At 40.7% G+C, this 25,345-nt stretch overlaps 1 protein-coding gene and 1 pseudogene across 4 annotated transcripts in view; both read left to right on the forward strand.

Annotated features, from left to right (window-relative positions):
* Window positions 1-5,703: 5,703 nt before the first annotated feature.
* LOC101706228 (ORM1-like protein 1 pseudogene) lies at window positions 5,704-6,174 on the forward strand (annotated as a pseudogene).
* A 16,788-nt stretch (window positions 6,175-22,962) lies between these two features.
* Arfgef3 (ARFGEF family member 3) overlaps window positions 22,963-25,345 on the forward strand; it is a 162,607-nt gene continuing 160,224 nt past the window's right edge. For 3 of the 4 annotated variants that reach the window (XM_021259354.2, XM_021259353.2, XM_021259356.2), the window contains exon 1: window positions 22,963-23,177. In XM_021259354.2, coding sequence (XP_021115013.1) covers window positions 23,093-23,177 — 85 coding nt within the window. In that variant the 5' untranslated portion in view covers window positions 22,963-23,092. The remainder of the gene's footprint in view (window positions 23,178-25,345) is intronic. The other variant, XM_004846075.3, reaches the window with a different exon arrangement.

Genomic DNA, 25,345 nt, shown 5'->3' on the forward strand with positions numbered 1-25,345 from the left:
CTATGTGGAGCCCCAAGCATGTCACCCAGCCTCCTGTTTGGCCACCCAGCACCCTGGAGGAGGGGATGTGGACTGGGGGTTTGGGAATCTAGGCTGCATTTGATGTGAGTTTGGGAACCTAGGCTGCATTTGATGTGCACTCACTTGGCCAAGCTCAGCATTGAAGGAAATCATCCCTAATCCACCTCTGTGGCCGGGGCAGGAACCTGCAGGATGTGCAGAGAGGTCATGAGCTGGAAGTTCCAACCCAGCCATGGCAGCCATAGGTAAAGAATTTTCTTAGGTTGTGAAGTTCTAGTAACTTGTTCTGAGAGATGATGATGCTTCTCCAGCTTCAGAAAAATAAGGATAAGCAAATGCACCTAGCATTTGCTTCAAAATTTCCCTGGGGTACTACCAAGTGTAAGAACCAGGCTGATAACCCAATGAAAGCGACCACTTACAGGGCTTCTACATTAGCTTAGGAGTTGCAGCAAGCAATTCCTATATGTTTGCTGAGATCCTTCCAAAAACCCTAGGAGGCAGACATCATAGGGAAGCAGAGGCTCAGAGAGGTTAAACAGCATGTCCAAGGTCTCACAGAGAGGAGCTGGTCACCAGGACTGTGTGCAGGGTCTGTTGAGCAAAGCTTATGTTTGTACAGTGGGACACCACTACCTCTTGAGAGCATTCCTTATAAGGAATGAAATGTGTTTTTTTATTCTAATTTTTCAGAATGTTCAAAAATTTACGAACTAGAACATGCTTATGTTAGTTGCTTTGATGGCACGGTTTGAGATTAATTCACTGATCAGAGCACATTATGAATAACCTTGACTGAAAAGCATAATTATAACCAGAGAGACGTCACTAAAGAAATCTTGGGAGGTAGACAATATTGTGTCCTACAGACCCCCTGATCAAAGCCCTGGACAGCTTATATTAGCTGGGATGTGGCCTGGTTGTTCTCTCAGCATGCTGGTTATTGAAAATTCCCTACAGAATATCTGGGCCATTGTGGCACCTGAACAACAGCCACTGAGACTGAACGGGCCCAGGATAGACACTGTCTGGGAAAACTTCCCAGCATGCAGCTTGCATCTCTCTGGATTGGAAAGAACTAAAAACCAAAGGGTGAGAGGGAGAAGGCAGAAAGAGAGAGAGATTAGAGAGAGATAAGCCAAGAGGAGAAAAGGGGAAAGGGTAGACTATGCTTGCCGAGTCCTGTCGGAATGGATTTAAGTTCCCCTTTAAGAGCCCCAAAGACACCAGCCCCTTCAAATGCTGATTATAAAACATATTTAACCCTGACCTGAGCCACAGAGTGATATCCTAGTATCTCAAGTCTCAGTTTATTTCTGAGCCAACATCATGGCGAGGGAACTGGACTGGGAAGGAGCTAGAGTTTTGATCTTGACTTTGCAACCAATTATACGACTGGGAAGAAACCAAGTGTGTGGAATTAAATTTCCTTGTCTTGAAAATGCGGGCATTGAACTAGCTAACACAGAGCAATAAAAATGAAAAATGGAGTGGAAAGTGAAATCAATTGTCCACAAAATCTTAGCCTGAAAAATATTTTCCCCCAAGACATGAAGAAAATCATGGCAAACATGCTGACGGTGATTCCTGAACCTTTTCTAGATAAATGCAGACATTTACCTCTTTATTGTACATGTTATATAGTCATTATATGTAAAATTTTTGTGGATAAAAAACTAATTTGATGTTTGACAAGCCTATCCCTAAAGATTTGTGGACCCTAGAATGAGAATAGGAATGGAAGAGAAATACCATATGTCTAAATATGTAAAAGTTATAAATCAAGGTAAAAAATTCGGAATGACATACGTGCCATCCTCCAATCTTGACAAATATATCTTCCTAACAACCTTGGAGGCTAGGTTTGAATTGAAAAATCACAGAGAGCTAACTACAAACCCATCCTCATTTTTCCTCCCTCTGCTCCCGTCTCCACTGCCAGCCCACCGGCAAAGCCCTGTCCCAACCCCCTGGGCACGGCTGTGTCTTTTCTACCACATGGTTCTGGGCTACACACTAAGTACAGGGTTTGGGTCTCACAGGGCTGGATCCAGGATGGCCCTGAGCAGGCTGGAACTTAAGCACATGGGTGCCCGGGGCATGGTTTCTGCAGGATGGAAATGTCCCTCTGACTTTAAGGACTCCATGTCCTGTGTGGAGGGGACAAATGAGGGCCAGGGTAGAGCCCTGGAAAGCCAGGCCAGGCCAAGGGCTTCCTGGGGCCTGGTCTGCACACACTAGAAGTTCTACCCTACCCCTGAAGACTAGAAATCTTCATCAAACCCTCTCTGTTCACCTTTTTCTCTTGTGGCCATGGCGGGATGTTCTATTTATGCCTTCTGAATTACTTGATTTGAATCATTTAATTTTGTCTGAGGAAGTTTCTGTTTTTTTGTTCTGTGTTGATTTTTATTGTTGTCTTGTGGGATGAAGATGGAACCCAGGCCTACTGAGTTACATCTTGCCCTGTTTCTTGTTTTCTAATTCAAATACATATCTATATGTCAGATAAGATGGGAAAGGTATAGGATATGTGTTAACAATGATGATTTTATGTGGTAAATATGAGTGGCCTTTATTTTCACTTTTTAAATCATCTATTTTTTTTCTAGATATTCTACAATAAATGTATTGATTTTTTTTAAAAACCCACCTTATGATTCCTTCCAAAGTTTCCTTTTGATTAGGTACATTCAAGCAGTAATGCTCACTTTGGTGAATTACTAATTTTTCAATATTGGTAAACACTGCTCTACTTCTTGTTTTTGTTACAAATCAGAGCTCCATAAAAGTTAACCATAGTTAACCATTCTCCCACTGATGGATATGTAAGTTGTTACCAGCTTTTTACTACTATAAGCAACATCAAATAAATGTTCTCTATTTACTTCTGCAAGTATTTCCTTGGCCTAGGTCTCTAGCAGGAAAATCTTGGGTCAAAAATGGCATGTTTAAAAACTGGTTAACAGTGAAAAATTGATCTCCTAAAAGATTATGTCAATTTTTATTGCCACTAAAAGTATATGTTTGTTAATATTATTATTATTATTATTATTTTGGTACCGGGGACTGAGCTCGGGACCTTTTGCTTGTGAGGTAGGCACTGGAACCACTGAGCTAAATCTCCGGCCCCTTGTTAATATTATTGATACGATTGGAATCCAAAGTAGCTCCTAAAAGACTCACTGTGTTGAAGTTTTAGTTGCCAGATGATGGGTTTGATGAAGTACTTAGATCATGAGGGCTCTAACTTCATCAAGTGGACAATTCTATTCATGATTTCCTTATAAATGGGCTTATTAGGAGGTGGGACCTGATTGGATGAAGTAGGTCATCAAAAGCATGCTTTGAAGGCTATATTTTGTTCCTGGCCAACCTCCTCTCAGGCTCTTTCACTCTCTCTGCTTCCTGGCTTTCATGTGTTGAGCACCTTCTTTCTACAGTTCCTTCTTTGTCACAGTCCTACCTAGAAGCAATAGAGCCAAGTAACCATGGACTGAAACCTCTGAAACCATAAGCCAAAATAAACTTTTCCTGTTTTAAGTTATTTTTCTCAGATGTTTTGTCAGAGTGATGAAAAACTAACACAATGCTTTTTTATAAATGCTTCATTTTCACCTATCAGCTATGTTAAATATATGGTATCTCTTCCATTTTATTTTCAGCTCATTTTGAGTGAGTAGAACTTGTGTATGTGTACAGTGAGCATTTATTTGTATTTCTTAATCATTTAAAATTAAGGCTCTGCACAACACTGGATTCAAGGTTACTGCTACTTAGAAAATATAGGAAAGCAATTTCTCCCTTGTAGGAGACCAGCTAATAAGGATCAAGGCCTTTTGACCTTATCTGTGAGCACAAAAGAGAAAAACAGAAAGCTGTGTCTCCTGTGGCAACATGCAGGCATGCTAGCACACATCAACACATCAACACAGCTGAGATGTGGATGTTTACCTGGGTACATGCTATAGATAACAAGAGGCAGATGAATCTCCTATTAATCTAACTCCTTGTTCCCATGTCTAAGTGAATAAAAGCAAAGTGAGCCAAATGCTCAGGGCTCTTTGCCTCTAGTGGACAAATTGGCAAAGAGCCTCCTGGTCCCTCATTCTAAATCATCTTTGTGTCTTTTGTCTTTCATCCTCATTCACCCGCTGGTTGGGGATAAACCTATAGGCTGATTGCTATACTCCCTTTCATGAATTAACCTTCAATGCCCCCAGAAGCCACCCCCTTCCAGTATTATTTGCTGACAATTTCTTATGGATTTACATTCCTCAACAGCCTGCCTGGAGACCCTTTTATACAACTGACTTCACATGCTTCAGGTTTATGAATGTAGTAATATGCACATACATACATAGGGAACTAGATGCAACCACACACAGGGAAAATTCAATTGCTTGTATTATAATACAACCTCCTTTCTGAGGCCTACAAGCCAGCTCATCTGGCCCTCATTAGCCTTATCACCCTCGTACTGCCATGCCCTCCCTTCTAGCCCCCTCCTGCCTTCCTGTCTGTCCCACCACACACTGAGCACCTCACTGTCCCAAAGCCTTGGCACTTGCTGTTCCTTCAGCCCGGAAAACAGCTCTCTGAGCTCTCCACTCTCATCCCTCTGACTTCAATTCATGCCCCTCATCTTAACCAGTCTCCCCCAAACACAGGATTAGTGAATACATCACCCTGTTTATTTCAGTTAACACCATTTATATGCCAAGGCTCACCAAGACTGCAGACTGGCTGATTTGCTGGGCAGGATCATAGGATTCAGAAGAGCTGTTATGCTTGCAGCTGTGGTTCATTGCAGTGAAGGGATACAGGTCAACATCTGCAAAAGGAACAGATGCATAGATGCAATCCAGGAGAAACCAGGCACAGGCTTCTGGGAGCCTCTCGCAGTCACATAGAAGTGTGCTTAATCCTTCTGGTAACTGTGTGACAGCACATGCAAACCATTGCCAACCAGAGACGCACACCCCAGCCATGGAGTGGAGGGTGATTGTTGAAGGCCAGTGCCACAAGTTTGTAGTGTCCAGGAGTCTGACTTTTAATATTCAGGCTCCAGTGCCCCCTAGAGGTCAAATGGATACAACATGGCCCAAAGCCTCAGGCATTCAAAACAATCACACACATATATATTTGGTATGTTTGTGATAGGTAATAATTACAATCATTTTGGGGAATTGGTACGTATACACATTGCATCTTGATCATTTTTTACTTCCTGTTCCCCTCCACATCTTGCCCTTTCTTCCTATCCCTAAACCCCTTCCTGTCTCCTGGTTTCCTATCATCAGGCAGGATATTCCAGGAGCTCACAGATCACACCCCAGAGCTGGCCAGAGGCAATCTCCTGAAGACAGGCCTGTCTTTGAAAGATGCAGGGTTTGAGAAACCTGAGCCTGCAGAGTTAGCTCTCTACTGTGCAGTCTGAAATCACTTTGCTTATTTGTTGTTTATTGACTGTGACCCTCCTTGGAAGACAGTTCCGTGAAGGCAGAAGACCTTGTCTAAGTCCTTCAGTGCCATCCACCCAGATGGACACAAACAGATATCTGTTAAATGAATAAATGGAACTTTGAATAAGAATTTACCATAAACGGGGCAGACCCTGAGGCATCGCTGAGGTCACCGCCAGGATGTCCAGCTCCACTTGGAGTGGGCAGCTGAGCAAACATGAATGTTAGAGTTGCCCCCACTGAGGTGAATCCAAATGTTCATGTAATGAACAGCCAGGGTATGTGGCTGACATATGCATTAGGAGTTGGCTTGCTTCATATTGTCTTACTCAGCATTCCTTTCTTCAGTGTTCCTGTTGCTTGGACCTTAACAAATATTATACATAATCTGGGGATGTATGTATTTTTCCATGCAGTGAAAGGAACACCTTTTGAAATTCCTGACCAGGGTAAAGCAAGACTTCTAACTCATTGGGAACAACTGGACTATGGAGTATAGTTTACATCTTCAAGGAAGTTTTTCACAATTTCTCCAATAATTCTATATTTTCTGGCAAGTTTCTATACAAAGTATGATCCAACTCACTTCATCCGAAACACAGCTTCTCTCCTGAGTGTGCTCATTCCCCAAATGCCACAACTACATGGTGTTTGGATCTTTGGAATTAATAAGTAGTGAAATATTTTAAAACTGAACAAAAATTTTTACAGCTACTGAGTTTCCTGTAGGGAAGGAGTAGCTAGTAAACTGCACTGTTTCTGTGATAATGTGAAATGAGAGGTATTTGCATTGGAGGACCAATTGCTGGTTTTTCATATGCTGCCTTGAAGTGAGGTTTCTAAAAAATGCCTCTGTTTAAAGTATCTGGTACATTTCTCAAGAGAGGCTTTGTTAGCAGACTGGGCAGGCCCAGCTTACAAATTAATGGCAGTACAGTGAGGGTGTAGTAGATAAATCCAAGGAAATACAAGATTTGTAAGGAAATAGGACCAACTTAACTTATAATGAAAGGGGATTATGTTAGGAAAAGAATTTCCAGTCAGTCATAGTCAGTTTCAGCAGGCTTACACATGAACCAGAATCATCTCTAGACATGTTTATTATAGATTGTTTTTATTACCAGGCGTGTTTCTCTTCTATAAGAGGATGTATGCCCTTTTGTTTCTAGAAGCCAGTTCCTACCTTATGAGTACGCTTTTTGATTTTGCTGGCTCAATATTGTGTGTTGATAGATAAGGTCAGTTTTGCATACATTACATTACAGAATTCATGAAGTTCCACTTTCATGACCGGGGGTAGAAGATACCAGGTATCTGACAGGCAGCCTCTGAGTCAGCATTCTAATTTTGGAACACAGTGCATTGCACTGCTTTTCTAGACATAAAGCTGCTAATCCAATTAAGAAAATAATTTACTCAAGCAGTTAAAGTATATGGTAGTTTAAAAGTGTCTGCTTATTGGATTGAGCAACTTAATTGGTAAAGCTATCATTCTTTAGGAAAGGAAATATAAAATGGATAACTATCTAGTCACCTGTGCTCTGGCGGAAAATGCTTCTCTAGCAATAGTACCAAAGGAAGTAATGGAATTGTTTTTTGGTTTTTTTTTAGCAAGTCAGCAATAGAAGATGACAATACCTTTTTATATTCCTCTTGCTGTCAAGTTCCATAGTTTCCCATTAATATTTTGCCTTTAAATACATGGGTCTTAGTGTAGATGATACCAAATGGTAACTATTTCCAGAGCAATGACCATGCTAAATTTTTGTGACTTAACGAAGCTTTCTATAGTTGTTAATATTTTTATTTTATTTTTTTATTGGAAATTTGCACCTTTACATAATCTCTTGGTTCTTATTTTTTCCCCATTCCCTTGCCCTCCTTCCAACCCCTCCATTCCCCACCATTTACAAAGACTTTGTTTCCATTTTTACATTTTCTCATATTGATTCCATTTCCTTATTTCCTTTCCCCACCCCTCCCACTTCCCCTACCCATTTACCCCTTTTCTTTCTACTTTACATTATCTATTATACCTTTTAGTCCTTATTTACACTTTCAGTTTCTCACACTAGAAAAACTATTCGGTATTTACACATGTGTGTCCTATTTATTTCACTTCAGAGTATCACCTCAGTGTGCATCCATTTAGCAATAAATGTCTCTAATTTCTCATTTTTGATGCCAGAGTAGTACTCCATTTTATTAGAAAAACCACATTTTCTTTATCCAGTCTCCAGTTGGTGGGCAATTGGTCTGCTTCCAAGTTTTTACTCTTACAAATTGGGCTGCTATGAACATGGGTGCACATATATCACTGTGGTAGGATTCTTTTAATTCTTTGGGAAAGATACCCAGCAGGGGAAAAGCTGGGTCAAATGGGACTTCCAGTTCTAGTTCTTTGAGGTATCTCCATAATGATTTCCGCAGTGGTTGCACCAGTTGACACTCCCACCAACAGTGGAGCAGTGTTCCTCTTTCCCCACAGCCCCGCCAGCATTTGTTATTCGTTGACTTCATGATAGCAACTATTCTTTCTGGGGTGAGATGGAATCTCAGCATTGTTTTCATTTGCATCTCTCAAATGACCAGTGATGTTGAACATTTTTCCTTATGTTTGTTTGCTATTTCTACTTCTTTGTCTGAGAAATGTCTGTTCTTTCAGGTGCCAATTTTTGGATTGGGTCTTTAAATTTGGAAGGTCTGATTTTTTAAGTTCTTCATAGGTTCTAAATAGTAGACCTTTGTCTGAGGAACAGCAGGTGAAAATTTTTTCCCACATTGTGGGTTGTCTCTTCAAACTGTTGATGGTTTCTCTTGCTGTGCAAAAGCATTTTTCCCCCATTAAGTTTATTGGTACATTTTAGGTATAAAATACATTTACATGCATCATTGAGATCTTCTACAATTACATGAGTATCTTCGTTCTTATTTTTTTCCCCTTCCCCTGACCTTCCTTCACCCCCTCCACCCTTCCCTATTTGAAAAGATTTTGTTTCCATTTTTCTCCTTTTCTCATATCTTTTCTATTCCTTCCTTTCCTTTCCCCTACCCCTCCCACTTCCCCTGCTCCTTTAGACCTTTAATTCCTATTACATAATATCAATTATACATTTTTACAATTAAAATATCAAGACCTAGGAGACATTACCATATATTTTACAGAATTTAAAGGGATATAGAAAGCATATTACAAAAATCTGTTTTGAAATAAATTTGAAAACTTGTAAGAAGTATCTTGGAAGACAAAGTAATGAAATTAACTCTGGAGGAAATATAAAATTTGAATAGCACCTATTAAAGAAAGTATATTCCTAGCTTGAAAACCTACCTATATGACAACAACAGGCTCATATACATTTTAACTGATAAATTATATCAAACATTTAAAGCAGAAAAAACAAAAGGAACACTTCTCCCCTCATTTTAGGAAATCAACATTGTGCCAATCCTAAAATTGGATAAAGATAATAGAAGAAAAAAGTATGAACATAGATAGAAATTTGTTTAACAAAACAAACTCTTAGAAGTCAGATTTGGCAGTGTGTAGAAAGTGGTTTTGTTATAGGGATGGCAGTGTTGGTTCAGCATTGGAAGATCCACCCTCAAAAGTCATCATTTTAACAGAGGAAAGGAAAAAGCCAGATGGTCCTGTCACCAGTTGGAGAAAAAGTATTGGATTAAATTCCACAGCTGTTCATGGTAAAAGCTATCAGGAGACTAGAAGTAGAACAGAACCTTCTCAACAGATCAAAGACATGTACTCCATACTTACAGTGAGAACATCTTATATGAATGGAGAAGATACAATGCTTTCTCCTTAAGGTGGGGAACAAGGGCAGATATGCTTACTCTTCATCTGTCCATTAAACTTTGAAACCTAGGCCTAAACCAAAATAGTCTGGCAATAAAATGACACAATTAGGATAAGATTGGCAAGGTAGAAGCAAAACCTTTATACGTAGATGAAATGATCATGTACAGAGAAAATACTAAGAAATCTCTAGGAGTCCCTAGAACTTGTATTTGAATTTAGCAGGATTAGAAAACACAAGGTATATATAAAAACTCAGGTCTATGTATATTTGCTATAAATGAAGAATTGGATATTGAAATTTAAAAATTATGTAGGAGTACAAAGGACCTAGAAAAGTAAAAAGAAAAGAAAAGAAAACAGTGTTGGAAGAAGTTTAGTACCTAATTTTAAGACTTCTTCTAAAGCTACGGTAATCAAGGCAGTGTTGGTGTAAGGAAAGACATATAGATCATTAGAATAAAACAGAGAATCTAAAAATACAACCACACATATATGGTCCACTGAGTTTTGAAAGATTATTTAACATTAATATTTTATAGAACATAAACTCAATTCAAGGGCCAAGGAAAAGATAGTTTTCAGCAAATGGCACTAGAACACCTGGTATCCGTATATAAAAAATTAACCTCAATCCTTTTTTTCCATACATAGAAATAACTTGACGGGATCTATGAACCTAAATATGAAAGCCTAAAAGTATAAAACTTTAAGAAGAAATTATAAGGGAAAATATTTATGAATTTAGGGTAGGCAGGAACTACCTAGGATACAAAAACATGATGTATAAAAGAAAAAAATTGATAAATGAGATTCCATTAAAATTTAGAACTTTAAATGACATCATTAAAATGAAAAGTAGTCCTTAAACACACCATATTTATAATGCATATAACCTATGACCAGAATATATAAAGAACTCTTACAGCTCATTAATAGACAACCCAATTAAAAAGGAGACATAAGATAATAAATAGCCAGTACAGCACGAGAAAAGGTATGCAGCTCTAGAATCAGAAAAATACTAATCAGTACAATAACAAGATTGAATTATACACTCATTAGGGAGATGAAGTTAAAAGTTTTAAAAGCCTTGTCATGACTTTTTCTTTTTGTTGGATTCTCCCCCTTTGTGTTTAATTTGTCACGCCCAATGGATACATTCTGCTGGGCTTCCTGGGGTTGTGATCCTCATTGTCTTTTCCTATGATATTGTTTAAAATTTTTTGGAATGCTGATTTGGTATTCATGAAGTTCCTAAGATGCTCTTTATCATGAAAGTATCTTATTTCTCCATCAATATTGAAAGACAGTTTTGCAGGGTACATCAATCTGGGTTGGAGGCTGTTTTCCTTTAGGGCTTGAAATACATCACTCCAAGCTCTTCTTGCCTTGAGGGTTTGCACTGAGAAGTCTGCTGTGATTTGATGGGCTTTCCTTTGTATGGGATTTGTTTCTTTTCTCTCACTGCTTGTAGAATTTTGTTCTTCTGTTGGATTTCTGGAATCCTAACTATTATATGCCTATGTGTAGTTTTTTTTTTTATCAAAGCTAGCTGCAGTGCTGTATGCCTCACTTATCTGTATGTCAAGTTCTTTTCCCCTCCTTGGGAAGTTTTCTGCCATCACTTCTGTGAACAGTTTCTTTGATGTCATCTGCACTCTCTCCTCTTTCTTCATTGACTCCAATCAGTCTTATGTTATTCTTCTTTGCATCATCTAGCAGCTGCTAAATTGATTTCTCATGTTCCCTTCCAATTTTAAAGCAGTTATTCTTTTCCTGGTCACTAATTGCAATCTTATCTTCTATACCTGAAGTTCTATCCTCACATTGGTTCATTCTGCTGTGCAGACTTTCAGTGGAGTTTTTAATCTCCTGGAAATCTGTTTGCATCTACTTTATGGATTCCATTTGTTTCCTATGTTGGGATTCCATCATGTTCCTCAGATCCTCTACTTTTTTTTTTATCTGTGTCCTCTCTAGATTTATTAATCATGTCTTGCACTATGAGCACAATCTTTGCTGTTATCTGAGTAATTATTTCTGATTTAATTTTTTCCAGATCCTCTTTTGTTGCCAATTCAGAGTCCAGGTGGTTGAGTATCAGACTGCTCCATCTCGTTTTCCTTTGGGGTTGCTATAGGTGATCTAGAAGTCTGTTTTTGAGGCTTGTTTACATGTCTTCTCATTTCACCTTCTCTCCCCTAGGAGCATGGAATGGCAGGGGTGGGGGGAGCCTCCTTCTGGGTGCTGGGACTGGCTCAGCTTCTCCACTCTAGGAGTGTGTAATGGTGGTGGGGGAGCCTCCTTTCAGGTCGAAAAAGCATTTTAATAAGAAGAGATTCCACTTGTTGATTGTGCTAGTTCATAGGCAACTGAGATTTTGTTCATAAAATCTTTTCCTACACCAATGTCTTCAAGAGTTCTACCTAACCTCTGTTCCAGCTGGTTCAGTGTTTCTGTTTTAATATTTAGATCTTGAATCCATTGTGATTTTAGTTTAGTGCATGGTGAGAGATATAGGTCTAGTTTTAATCTTTGGCAAGTTGAAACCCAATTTTTCCAGCACCATTTATTAAAGAGGCTATCTTTCCTCCAGTGAGGGTGTTTGGCTCCTTTGTCAAAGATGAGGTGGCTGAGTGTGTCTGAAGTTGTTCCTGCATCTTCTAATCTGTTGCACTGGTCCTCCAGTCTGTTTTTTGCCAGTACCATGCTTTTTTTTTTAGCACAGTAGCTTTGTAGTAGAGTTTCAAGTTGGGGATTGTGATGCCCCCTGCCATGTCTCAGTTCCCTAGAATTGCTTTTGCTATTCTAGGTCTCTTCTGGTTCCAAATGAATTTTTGGATTGTTTTCTCAAGGCTTCTGAAGTATGCTACTGGGATTTCAATTGGGATTGCATTGAATCTATGTAGCAGTTTTGGAAGTATGGTCATTTTCACTATGTTGATTCTTCCTACCCAGGAGCAAGAGATCTCTTTCCATTTTCTGATATTGTCTTCAGTCTCTCTTTTCAGAGTGCTATAGTTTTCAGAGAAGAGGTCTTTGATTTCTTTTGTTAGGTTAATTCCTAGGTATTTCGGTTTTTTGGATGCTATTGTGAAGGGAATTGTTTGCCTTATTTCTCTCTCAGTGAGTCTGTTGTTTGTGTAGAGGAAAGGTATTGATTTTTGTGTGTTGTATCCAGCTACTTTACTGAATTTGGCTTTTAAGTCTATAAGACTTTTGGTGAGGTTCTTGGGGTCTTCTGTACAGAGTATCATGTGATCTACACATAATGACAATTTGACTTCTTCATTTCCTATCTTGAGTTCTCTCTGTTTTCCTAATATGGGCATTCACTGCTATGAATTTCCCACATAGAACTGCTTTCATTGTGTCCCACAGCCTCCTGTATGTTGTACTAGCATTATCATTTACTTGTAGAAACTGTCTAATTTCTTCTTTAATTTCCTCTGTGACCTGTTGGTTGTTCAGGAGGGTGTTATTCAATTTCCATGTGTCTGTGGGGGTTTTGCTGTTTCTTATGTTATTGATCTCCAATTTTATTGCACTATGGTCTGATAATATACATGGGGTAGCTTCAATACTTTTACATTTACTTAGACATGTCCTATGAACTAGCATGTGGTCTATTTTAGAGAATGACTCGTGTGCAGCCGAAAAGAATGTGTAAGATTTTCTAGGGTGGAACACTCTGTAAACATCTATTAAGTCCATTTGTTCAATAGCTTGGTTCAGTTCTAGAATTTCATTTTTAATTTTTTGTCTAGATGATCTGTCTATTTGTGGTAGTGGGGTACTGAGGTCCTGCACTACAATTGTATTAGTGCTTATTTGGTTTTTCATGTCCACTAATATTTGTTTTATATACTTGGTGGCATTCATATTTGGTGCATATATATTTGTGATTGTCATCTCTTCCTCTTGGATTGTTCCTTTCACAAGGATGTAGTGACCATCTTTGTCTCTCTTAATTAGTTTTGGTTTGAAATCTACTTTGTTTGCAAACAAGATTGTTACCCCTCCTTTTTTCTGGGTTCCTGTTGCATGGAGAACTGTTTTGCATCCTTTCACTTTCAGTCTATGAATTTCTTGAGTTAGCTGTGTTTCTTGTATACAGTGTATTGTTGGATTTTGCTTCTTAATCCACTCTGCTAGTCTATTTCTTTTGAATGGTGAATTGAGGCCATTAACATTGATGGTTGTAATTGATAGATATTGACTCATCCTTGTCATGATGTTTTACTGTTGTTGGCTCTTTTATTTTTTTATTTTTCCCCCTTTCCCTTTAGTTTCTTGCCTTGCCTGGTGGCTTCCCTCTGTTGGGCATCATGAAGTTGTGACCTTCATTGTCTTTTTCTAGGATATGGTTTAGAGTTGTTTGGCATGCTAGTTTGGTGTTCATGAAATTTCTCAGGTGTTCTTTGTCGTGGAAATATCTAATTTCCCGATTGATTTTGAAAGACAATTTTGCAGGATACAACAGTCTAGGTTGGAAGTTATTTTCTTTTAGGGCTTGAAATACTTCACTCCAGGCTCTCCTTGACTTGAGAGTTTGTGTTGAGAAGTCTGCTGTGATTCTGATGGGCTTCCTTTGTACGTGATTTGTTTCTTTTCTTTAACTGCTTATAGGATTTTGTTCTTCAGTTGGGTTTCTGGGATCATGACTATTGCATGCCTATGTGTAGATTTTTTTGATCATGGCTAGTTGGAGTCCTATGTGCCTCACTTATCTGTATGTCAAGTTCTTTCCCCCTGCTGGGAAGTTTTCTGCCATGACTTCTGTGAACAGTTTTTTATGTCATCTGCACTCTCTCCTATTTCTTCATTGACTCTGATCATTCTTATGTCATTCTTCTTTGCATCATTTAGCAGCTGCTCAATTGATTTCTCATGGTCCCTTACTATTTTAAAGCAATTTTTCTTTTCCTGTTCACTAATTGCAATCTTATCTTCTGTATCTGAAATTCTGTCCCCATATTGGCTCATTCTGCTGTGTACACTTTCAATGCAGTTTTAATCTCCTGGAGATCTACTTGCATTTATTTTATGGATTCCATTTGTTTCCTATGTTGGGATTCCATCATGTTCCTCAGCTCCTCTATTTTTTTATCTGTGTCCTCTCTAGATTTATTAATCATGTCTTGCACTATGGGCACAATCTCTGCTGTTATCTGTGAAATTATTTCTGATTTAATTTTTTCCAGATCCTCTTTTGTTGCCAGTTCAGGGAGTCCAGATTGTTGAATATCATATTATTCCATCTCATTTCCCTTTGAGGTTGCTTCCGGTGATCTGGAAGTCTGGTTTTGAGACTTGTTTACCTGTCTTCTCATTTCAAGGGGGCAGATGCTGCTGTCACCCATGCAGCTCACCTCCTCAGTGCTGGGAGGGGCTCTCCTCCTCTACACTGGGGGCGGTGGTATGGTGGGCCAAAAGGGTCTATAGTTGTTAATATTAACTGTAGAAATTAGTACATATTGCTTGGAGAAGTAAACACATGCAAAAAACAAAGTTCTAATATAGAATGAGACATAAAAACTCAGTAACATTTATAAACAAAATTCAGTGAAAAGAGTTGTAGACCAACTTAAAATTTAATTTGTGTCAATAAACTGTTAGGAATATTGATCATTGTTTTATATTTCCAAAGTATAGAGCTTAAAAATTTGTTGTTCCCTTTGTATGTTTCCTTGGTATGTTTGTCTTTTCCCATGTATTTTTAAAAAATAATTAGTAATTGATACTTTAATAAAATTTTTCTTTGGGTGTAATATTACTTCAAAAGCTTTCCAGATCAATCATCAAAACTATACTGACATTTTTCAAGTTTTTTTTAAGCAACTGTATTTGTAAAATTAAAATAACTAAGAATTTAAAAAAAAGAATTTACCATAAATTCATCTTGCCTCAGCTTCTTACAGGTGTTTTATCATGTGTACACACCTTGACAGCTTGGGAAAAAGTTATAAAATATAACATTTTAATAGAGGAAACTAGTCCTCTAAAATTAAAATTAGCCTAAAATTCCAAGCATTCCTTCAAGCAATTTTTAAATTCCACAATTATTTGACTTGACCTGAAAATTCTATCTAAATGTCAGAAGTTTGAAAAATAATTTTAGCATTGTAATGAATCCCACTTTGTTGCAGAGCCTGCCGTTCTCAAATTATAGTAATAATTCTACTATAATGTTTCCTGAAACATTTATGAATGTGTCTAACTTACATTTCAGTAGCATCTTAATCTTTTGAACTTCTTGATGTGGAAATATCTTTTTATCTAATGTCATCATTTCTTACAGTGTATGCCAGTGAGTTAAAAAAAATCCTTTGATAAATGAAAAAAGTCTCCCATGTATAATAATTTGCCTTTGGGGGGTGGGGTGTTTTATGATTTTATTACCTAATGCTTAGTGTGTGCCATCTGTTCTGGCCACTAATTGTGTGACTGGCAAACAGCTCACAAATATATAACAGATAAAAATGATTTAAAATCCCTGTATATGCTTAATTCATTTTTTAAATGCTTCTCAAAGACATTATTATTCATGATTCAGGCACAAATTATAAAGTGAACTGGTCACACATAACAGAATAATTTGTTTCCTGGGCTAAAGATGTCCTATAGCTGACGTGGTGCTGGTTATGGCTCCATTCGAAGTCAGTACCATCTTCAGAATGAAACAGAATGGATAGTGAATTATTTAAGGAATAACACTTATGGCAGAGTTGATAACACAGAAGTAAATAGTTCTGACTGCATTCACTTTGTATTTTGAAATGAAAGGGATTATTAGAAAGGAACAGAATGTGAAGACATATATGAGCTCTGCTGATTTGCCTAATCAACAATAAATCCAGCTGTAATAGAAGAAATTCTACTGCAGACAATGAATTTAAGCCTAACTAAATCCTACAGTCTCAGCATATTCATGGTGTTCCTGTTTAGGCAAGTGACTGTCCACTACTTTGGGACAAATCATTGCTCTGCCCTGGGAAGTCAAACATTAATATAGTAGATGCTGTGCTAACCCAACACTTAGCTAACAATGAGAATCACCTGGGTTCTTATTTAAAATTATGGCTCTTCAAGCTTCCTGTCTGCAGAATGTTTCTGTAGTGGTGGGTGTTATGGTTTATATTTAGATGCCTCCCTGAGCCTCATGCTCTCATAGGTGGGGCTTTTGGAAGGCAATTATTAGATCATGGGGGAGCTATAACTGACTTGCTGATAGACGGTGGAGTCAGATCAGAAGAGGCGGGTCACTGGGGGCGTGGCCTAGAAGGATGCTTTTTCCTTCCCACTCCTTGCTTCTCTCTCTGGTTCCTGGCTGCCATGATGTGAGCTGGTTTTTTTCTGCCACGCCCTTCTGCCAGGCTGTTTCTTCTTGGGAACCAGCTGACCATGGACTGAAACATGAGCCAAAATAAACCTCTCTTCCTGTAAACTGCAGGTATGGGGTATTGTGTCCCAGTGACAAAAGTAACTAAGACAGTGGATGACATGATAAGATTTATTTTTTAACAGTATGCTGGGACAATAGGAAGTGCTCTGGGGAAAGCATGCCATATGGTTTTCATCAGTAGGCCAGGGTAGAAATTTCCCAAGAACTTCCTGTGATTCTTCTAGTGAGATAATGGGAACTTTCCTGAAGCAATTCATCTCTATCATTCAGTACACACAGCACTTCTAGAAAGAGTTTCTACTTGGAAGGAGCTGTCTGGTATGTAGCAAGGAAGGGCTTTTCAGGTACAGTGACCAACCGTCCCATTGTCTGGAACTGAAAAGTTCATGGGACTTTGAGTGCCAAAATGGAGATAAACTCATCACCCTTTGGGGGCATCAGGCAAAATGGCTTTTCTAGTGATGTAGGAAAGAGAGAAGTTGATGAGAGGAAAAATAAGAAACAGAGGTAGAAACTCTCACAGGATTGGAATATTATTTCTATCCAAAGGCATGAAAGTATGAGTGATTCCCTTTCTAAAACAAAAACAAAAAAGTGTGTGTGTGTGTGTGTGTGTGTGTGTGTGTGTGTTAATTTCTTCATGCTGTTAGAACAACTTGTCTGAAACTGGGTGACTGAATGTTGAAATATTAAACACTTATTTTTAAATGAGGAGAAAGTCAAGGATTGCAGTTCATATTCAACATTACATTGAAGGAGTCTCAACTAGTTCAACTCAAGTAGATAGATAAATAAGTAAGATAGATAGATAGACAGTATTATGGTTTGGGTCTAGATCTCCCCCCAAAGCCTCATGTGGTCATAGGTGGCTTTTTCAGAGGCGGCTGAATCAAGAGTGTGTGATGCTGGGATTAAGGGCATGTGATTACTAAACCAGTACACTGATTGGTTTGGCACCACCCTAATTCTGGTAGTCTGGATAAGATAAAATGGGCAGAAAGACACTGTTAAGGTTTCCTTGTTGCTTTTGCTACCGTGTGGTTGCCATGGATTGTTTCTCCTCTGTGACACCCCTCTGCCATGTGTCACCCTGCCTCTAAGCCAGCCAATTATGGACTGAAACCTATACAAACTGTGAGCTAAATAAACTCTTCCCCTTCAACTTTGGGTGTCAGGTATTTTGTCTCAGCAATGAGAGAAAAGTAACTAACCCAGATAGATAGATAGATAGATAGATAGATAGACAGATAAAATATAATGATATATAGTAGTAAAAAAGGAGTAAATTGAAATCTTTAACTATTGATGACATGAACATCTATTTAGAAAACTGTAAGAAATCTACCCAAAAAAACACTAGTTAACAAATGAATGGTACAGTTTTGTAGGATAGAAGATTAACATACAAAAATAGATTATATTTTTACAAACAAGCAATATGCAATTGGAATTAAAAGTTTAAAATACAATTTATAATAGCTTCAAAAATATGAAATACTGGGCCAGGGATTTAGTTCAGTGGTTTTGCTGCCTGCTGCACCAAGCGCAAGGACCTGAGTTCAATCCCTGGTACCAAAAAAAAAAAAAAAACAACGAAATACTTATGGGTGTATTTAATAAGCTATCTACAAGCCTTGCACACTGAAAATCACTAAACATTGCTGAGAGAAATTAAAGGAGGCCAACATGAATGGGGAAATATACCATTTTCATGGATCAGAAGACTCAACATTATGACTGTATTAGTTTTCTACAAATGTATCTATAAATTCAACACAACCCTCCCCCCAAAATCCTGAGGAAATGTTTTAACTGAAATTTAAAAATGATTCTAAAATTTATGTGGAAATGTAAAGGGCTTAAAATAGCCAAAACAACTATTGAAAGGACTTACACGACCTACCTGAGCTCCAGAAGTATGAGATAGCTACAGTGGTCATCCCAGTGCTGTACTAGCATAAGTATGACCAGAGTGATCCATAAAATATAGCAAAGAGTCTGAAAATAGACTCTGCACACACACACACACACACACACACACACACACACACACACACATACATTATACGAATAGATTCACATGATTTTAAATCCACAGAGTCATGGTCAGCTATCTGACAACCAGGAAAACTCACAGCATAATTCAGTTAGGATCTGGAGGCCTGAGAACCAGGAGGGCTGAGGTGTCACCTTCACACCGAGGCCAAGTCCTGAGACTGCTGTGGTTGTGGAGGATGCAGATGTAAGTCCTGGAGAACAAAGTTCCAAGAACGAGGTGCTCCGGTGTTGATAGAAGAAAGATAAAGAACAAGAGAGAATTCACGTCTCTGAGATGTTCTGAGGGTTCTGTTCGGCTCTTGGCAGGCTGGAGGATTCTAACCTGCTATGGTTTAGATCTAAAATGTCCCCTAAAGCCTCATGGGTTTGAGACGTGACTGAATTATGTGGATGTTATGGCTGACGTGCTGTTAGGAAGTGAGGTCTGATTGGAAGAGGAGGGCACGGTGGGTGTGACCTGGCACAGTGTTTCTCCCTTTCCAGCTCCTCCCCTGACTCTCTTCTTCCTAGACACCATGATGTAAGCAGCTTTTCCTCCAATGTGCCCCTCAGCCTTGGAGTCAGCTGACTATAGACTGAAATGTGAGTCAGAATAAACCTCTCCTCTAAGTTGCATGTAGGGTATTTGTCCCAGCAAGGAAACAATTGACTAAGCCACCTATGCTGTCAAAGATGGATCTTATTTATTCAAGGTACTATTTCAATGCTAATTTCTTTCAGCGAAAGCCCCCTGCCACACTCAGAAATAATGTTTTACTAGCTGCTGGCCATTCCTCAGCCAGACAACTTGATACATAAAATCAGCTGTCATGTAGACCACCACTTAAAGCTCAACTGGTGTTTTACAAAGGAGCAATGTAACGCAAGGGAGAGGGAGAATTATATTTGAACAAATGATGCTGAAACAAAAACGAATGGTAGGTAGAGGGGATCCACTGCTTATGGGGATGAGGAATCTTTCTCAGTGATATGGATCTGTTCTGAACCAGATGTGGTCATGGCTCTAAGCTATACAGTACCGGATTTACAATGGTTTGATTTATAATTTTTTGACTTTACTATGGTGCAAGAACAATGGGAGTAGACTAGTAAAAAACACACTTGAAAATCTAAATTTTGATTTTTTTTCTGAGCAGACAACATATGGTATGAGTGATCATCTCTTTTCGTGCTGGGCAGCAGCAGTCAGCTGCAGCCCCCAGTCAGACCCCAGTCAGGAGAGGAACCTGACCCTCTCCATTGTGCTGTGTTTCTAGGCCTATGTTTGGTGGGATAAATGTAGAAAATGCATTTTCAACATATGGGTTTATCCAGATGTGACTCATCATAAATTGAGGAGTGTCTTATGTATTTACCAAAGCTTAGTGTTCAATTAAATTGGTGAATTTTATTGCATGCACATTTTACCTCTACATTGCTGATTAAAAATTTTAATCAGCTCATAATGGAAGGAGTTTTACTTGTGGATAGTTTCTATGGATAAAGATTTCTGAATAAGTTTAAGTTTACTCTACTTACTATGGGCAGCTTATTTTAAAAGGCAGTACAAGTTTAGGAATTATTAAATTTTAAAAATAGTATTATAGTCCACCCCTTCTCTGTACTAATCAGTCCATATCTGGGATACTGTGGCTCTTCTAAGAGGGGAATTTATTAAAGACATGAGTAGTAAGAATTGAATGTGTTTTGATCTGGAAACCTTGATTAATAAAGACAATTTAGGGAGTTGGGGGGGTTCATTGAATCATAGAGTAACTCTATTTGGGAAAACTACAATTATTTTAAGTAATTCATAATTCACTAAGTATTTAAGTTCCTGTTATGTTCCAGACATTATACTAGGCATTAATAATGTGATAAATAACAAGAAAGTTCTTCTTATTAGGTAGAGACAGATTTTTGTAACATAAAAGTATAATTCCTTTACAAAAGACATAAAAACGGTGTTACTAGTTGGGTAAAAATTGTGTTCCCAGTTGGCAGGGATAAGAGTACTTTATTCTGTGATGGGAGGCAGGTTGCCTTTGAGTTTCTTTCCAAATATGGTTCTACAGAGTTATGTGGAACAGAAAATATTTAATGTAGACTTAAAAATAGTTACACTTAAAAATATTTTATATTGAAAAAATGTATGTTTCTGATTAAGAATGCAAAATATGCACATTATATTACAGATAATCATGATGAAAAATAATCAATAATGTCACCATCCAGAAATGATTACCATTAATGTTGTATTACTCTCCTTCCAGAATTCTTCTATCCACCATAAAGAGAGGAACACACAAAATGCCACCCTATTATACATTTCTATATCTACAAGGCTTTCTCACTTGAAACATATTATGAACAGAGATTGGCATTACATACATTGGGTAGCATTGTGTCGTGTGGAGGTACCACAATTTGTTAATAGACACTGTATATCTTTAGATGTTTCTCTCATGATCTACTTTGGCAATATTCCCAGAATGGAATTGTGTGTGTATACGTGTGGAAGTTACAAGTTGCCTTTCAGAAAGAAATTGTTTTCAATTTTGTTAATCTCTGACAATCTGAAAGAGAAAAGGTTTTGTTAAAATCTGTCTTTCTTTGATTCTAGTGATGTTGACTCATTATTTATTTATTTATCCAAAAATATTTCTTGCACAATGGCAAATAAAAATAGCATTAGTCCTTGTCTCATGGAGTTTACACTTTGGTGAATCAGAAGACCACAAATAAATAAATTTACCACTGCGATACATGCTATGATGGTGAATCAGAACAATGAGTATAAATAAAAAATTGACACGATAATTTATTTGGATCTTAAGAAGTCATGGAAAGCCTCCCTGGAAGAATAGCGACTGAGTGATGCAGAAATTGCCTGATCAAGGGAGAAGTGATGAAGGCTACACAACAACCTCCCTGGCATCTTGCAGCAACCAAACCCTAGGCATCAACAACTCTCCGTACTTAATGGTCTTCAAAGCCTCATTTCCACCACAGACCCTCAGCCTGAGTTCCGGCCCACAGTAAAGCATGCTACCTGTTTTATCATACCAGTCTCACCACGTTCAGAGCTGAGATCATACATTGTTCTCCTATAGCTTACAAATGAGGTCACTGTCCTCCAGTTTCCTGGACAAGCGACCCAAAAGTCATCCCACATGCCCTCCACCCTCCCCCATTCAGTCCTCCACTCGTCCTGCTTCTACTCCCTCACTATTTGCTACTTTGTCTTCCATTCCCTCCCCACCTCTCAAAGGCCTGACTTCCTTCCTGTTGTCTCAGCTGCGGCCCACTTTCCTCACGATCTCTGCACTTACAAAGAAAACTCAGGTGCCCAGGTGCTTGTAATCCCGGTGCTCAAGGGGTTAAAGCAGGAGGGTCGAAATTAGAGGTCAGTCTGGGCTACACAGTGAGACCCTATTTCAACACACACGGTTTAAAGTCCCTTCTCAATGGGCTTCTTAACCCCATTCTGAATTTTAAGTGAAATGGCTTTAAAATGCCAGTCTCAGCTTTCGTAACAGCACCAGCTCCAACACCAGGCCTAGGCCTCGCTCCTCCAGGACAGGACTGGACACAGGTGCCCACGGCCTGCGGTCCAGCTCACATGGCCCAGGTGCAGCTCAGGAGCTCCTCTTCCGGCCCTGGCCCCAGCGCACCTGTGTGCCCCGTTTTGTCCGAGGGACACAATTCAGCACCAGAGGGGTGGCGAAGGGGAGCAAAGAGATGTTTAAAGGGGCTTTGGAGTCCGGGCATGTTTGGGGAACAACTCGTCTCGGTGGGGAAGTCACGCAGCTCTTTGGGCCTGGTTTCCTTGGGTACACTGAGGGCACCGAACTCGGTCCCCACGCGAGGGCTGAATGCCGGGCGACTGGCAGCTCTCTGCAAGCAAGGGCGCACTGGAGTCGCCGCTGGGGCGCGTGCCCGGCCCGAGCCGGACCCGGGGGTTGTGCACCTATTAGAGAACGCGCGAGCGAGCTTTCCGGATCGGCGGGGCCACCCCCGGTGCGAGCGCGCCCGCGGCAGCCGTCGCGCAGGTAGTGGGGGACAGCGGCAGGGCCCCTTCCCGGCCGAGCGCGGGCCCGCCGTCGTCTCCGCCGTTCGCGGAGCTCCGGTCCCCGGGGCCTCCCTGCAGCCTCCGGGCCGCGGGAGCGCACCTGACTGGGCGGCGGGCGGGGCGGGGCGGGGCGCTGACGTGGCCCGCGGCGCGGGGCGGCCGTGATGCAGCAGCCGCGGCGCCCGAACGAGATGGGGGCGAGTGAAGCGGCCTAGGCTCCCGGGGCCAGGCAGCGGCGTTGGCGGCGTCCCCGGCACTGCCCCTGGAAGGTCAAGATGGAAGAGATCCTGAGGAAGCTGCAGAAGGAAGCGTCCGGGAGCAAGTACAAAGCCATCAAGGAGAGCTGCACCTGGGCCCTGGGTAGGCGCGCGGGACGGGGACACCTGCGGGCGGGCGGCCCTGGCGCGGGGCTCGCGCTCGGCGCCGGTGACCTGTGGGGCGCGCAAGTGCCAGAGTTCCTCGGTGCGGGGAGGTGGATCCGAGAATCTTGGCTCTGGCGAGGGCATCCATGCCTCCCTCGGGTCCTTCGCTTCTCCCCAACCTTAACGGGGAGCGCTGTCCTTCCCGCCCGGCGGGCCCCATTCCGGGTGCCACCACCCGGTCCCGGAGTCAGGACCCCGATTCCGAGGCGCCCGTGGGCAGAGGGAAGTTAAACCGACAGCCCCGACCTCAAACACTGGCGAGAAGAACCAGGAAGGAAGGGCTTATTAATTTGATGTTTTTCCTGAGGGAGACCAGCTTGCTAAGTGTTAGCGTTCATGGTTATTGTGCTTGGAAAATAACACATGGGTGGGATTGTGTTGCCTCTGCCATTCCGTGGTGCTCGCCCTTCACGCAGGTGGGGTTTTAGATGTGTGAGCCGTGCTAGCGCTGCAGTAAGTTCCAGGTGGCAAATCGGTGTTTCCCATTAGACCCAGGTTGCAGCGCTCACAGCACAGAAGATGGAACGATGTGTCAGTCAGGGGAGGGTCTGGACGCTCAGAGTGGTCAGGATGGAGATGGCCAGCGATGCCTTTGGAAAAGAGAAGGCTGAGAAGAAGCCAGGGCAGCTCTGTGGGCTCTTGCCCTCTCCCAGCCCGTGTGCCACTCAACTGAAAATAGAATCCCTTTCCCTCAAAATACAAAAACGGTAGCCTGTGCTTGTCTTGACACTGTGCCGTGTGACTCAGCCTCAGAAGGGACAGAAGTGCCATAGCTGGCTTTCTGCTAAATGTAGAATTCAGATAGTGTTTTAGGTCACTGAATATTTAGAAGGTCTGAGTTCCCATATGTTTGCGTGTGTGGACTGTCATAGCAGCATCATTTTTTGGGTTTAATCTGTCCATATCCTCACAAAATTGCCTACACGATTGTCTAGAAAGTTTATCTGATGGATAGAACTAGCACTTGACTGTTTTAGTTTGCTGTTCAATAAAAACACACTGTGTGTCTGAGAGTGGCAAGGCTCTTAAAGCCAGAGCACTGGTTTCTCAGTGCCGTTGTCATCCAGCAGTGATTCAGAGCTGGATTCCCAAATGCCTCTAATGAAGGGTCACAGATGGCCGGGTAACATAATAAAGCAGGGCCGACTGTGGCCTGAACATATGATTCCCAGGATTCATGATTATTCTGCTGTAAATTAAGCAGATTTAGATAAACAAAGAGGAGGAGGCTAATACAGTATTTTTAATAAAATTGAAATTGGATAAGCAGCATCTCATTGGGTTGAACTATGGTATTGTTAAGTTTAGGCCTTAGAAGCTGCAGAGGGAGCCCCAAGCTGGGAGCAGGTAGATTTTCTGGGTCAAGTCTGGAATCCAGGCTGAGTGGAAGAGTAGATGAGACTCCTTTCCCAGTGATCATGCTGTGATCAGTGAAAGAAGAGACAAGTGCACGAGCAAGTGCACCTAACTCCCTAGGTGCAGGAAGGGGTTAAATAATAGTGTGGGCATCTATATGCATGTGTGTCACTTTGACCAAACCAGAAAAACAGGTCAAAGAACGGGAATGGAGGGGAGCATGGGTCTTGAGAGGGAATTAATGCCAGCGGGTGGGCTTTGAAGTAGATTTCACTTGAAGAGTGGGGAAGCTGTGGGTTCTTTTTTCTTTGGCTGGGTTTGTTTGTTTGTGTTTTTCAGTAAAGGTTTCCTGAGGCCTCCCCTGCACAGAGCAGGGAGACAGTAGGATAAGCACAGAGCTTGCTGGAAGGAGTTTGTTGGAAGGGGCTGCTGGTGGAGAATGTGCAGAAACAAGGGTGTGGGAGAGGGTCCCTGGTGTCTTTCCCACACCAGTTCATGTCCCACTACCCCATCATTGTTTTTACTATAAAACACTCGTTGGTCCTCAACCCCCACAACTTCTTTGGAGATGGAGGTGTGACTGCCTTAGAACGCACTTTAGAATCCAGCCCTGCCCGCTCCCCGTGCCCTACCAAGAGCTCAGGAGCTCCATGAGGTGCAGCACTTTCTTGAGCATGCTATGGAGGCATTCTTCCCAGTCTGCCTCCTGCCAGGAGTTTGCTTTCTGGACTTCTCAGTGAGCAGCTCAGT

The sequence above is a fragment of the Heterocephalus glaber genome, unplaced genomic scaffold (assembly GCF_053883595.1).
Source record: "Heterocephalus glaber isolate CG9 unplaced genomic scaffold, H.glaber_assembly_v1.0 deba00001550, whole genome shotgun sequence".
In the NCBI taxonomy this organism is placed as follows: Eukaryota; Metazoa; Chordata; class Mammalia; order Rodentia; family Bathyergidae; genus Heterocephalus; species Heterocephalus glaber.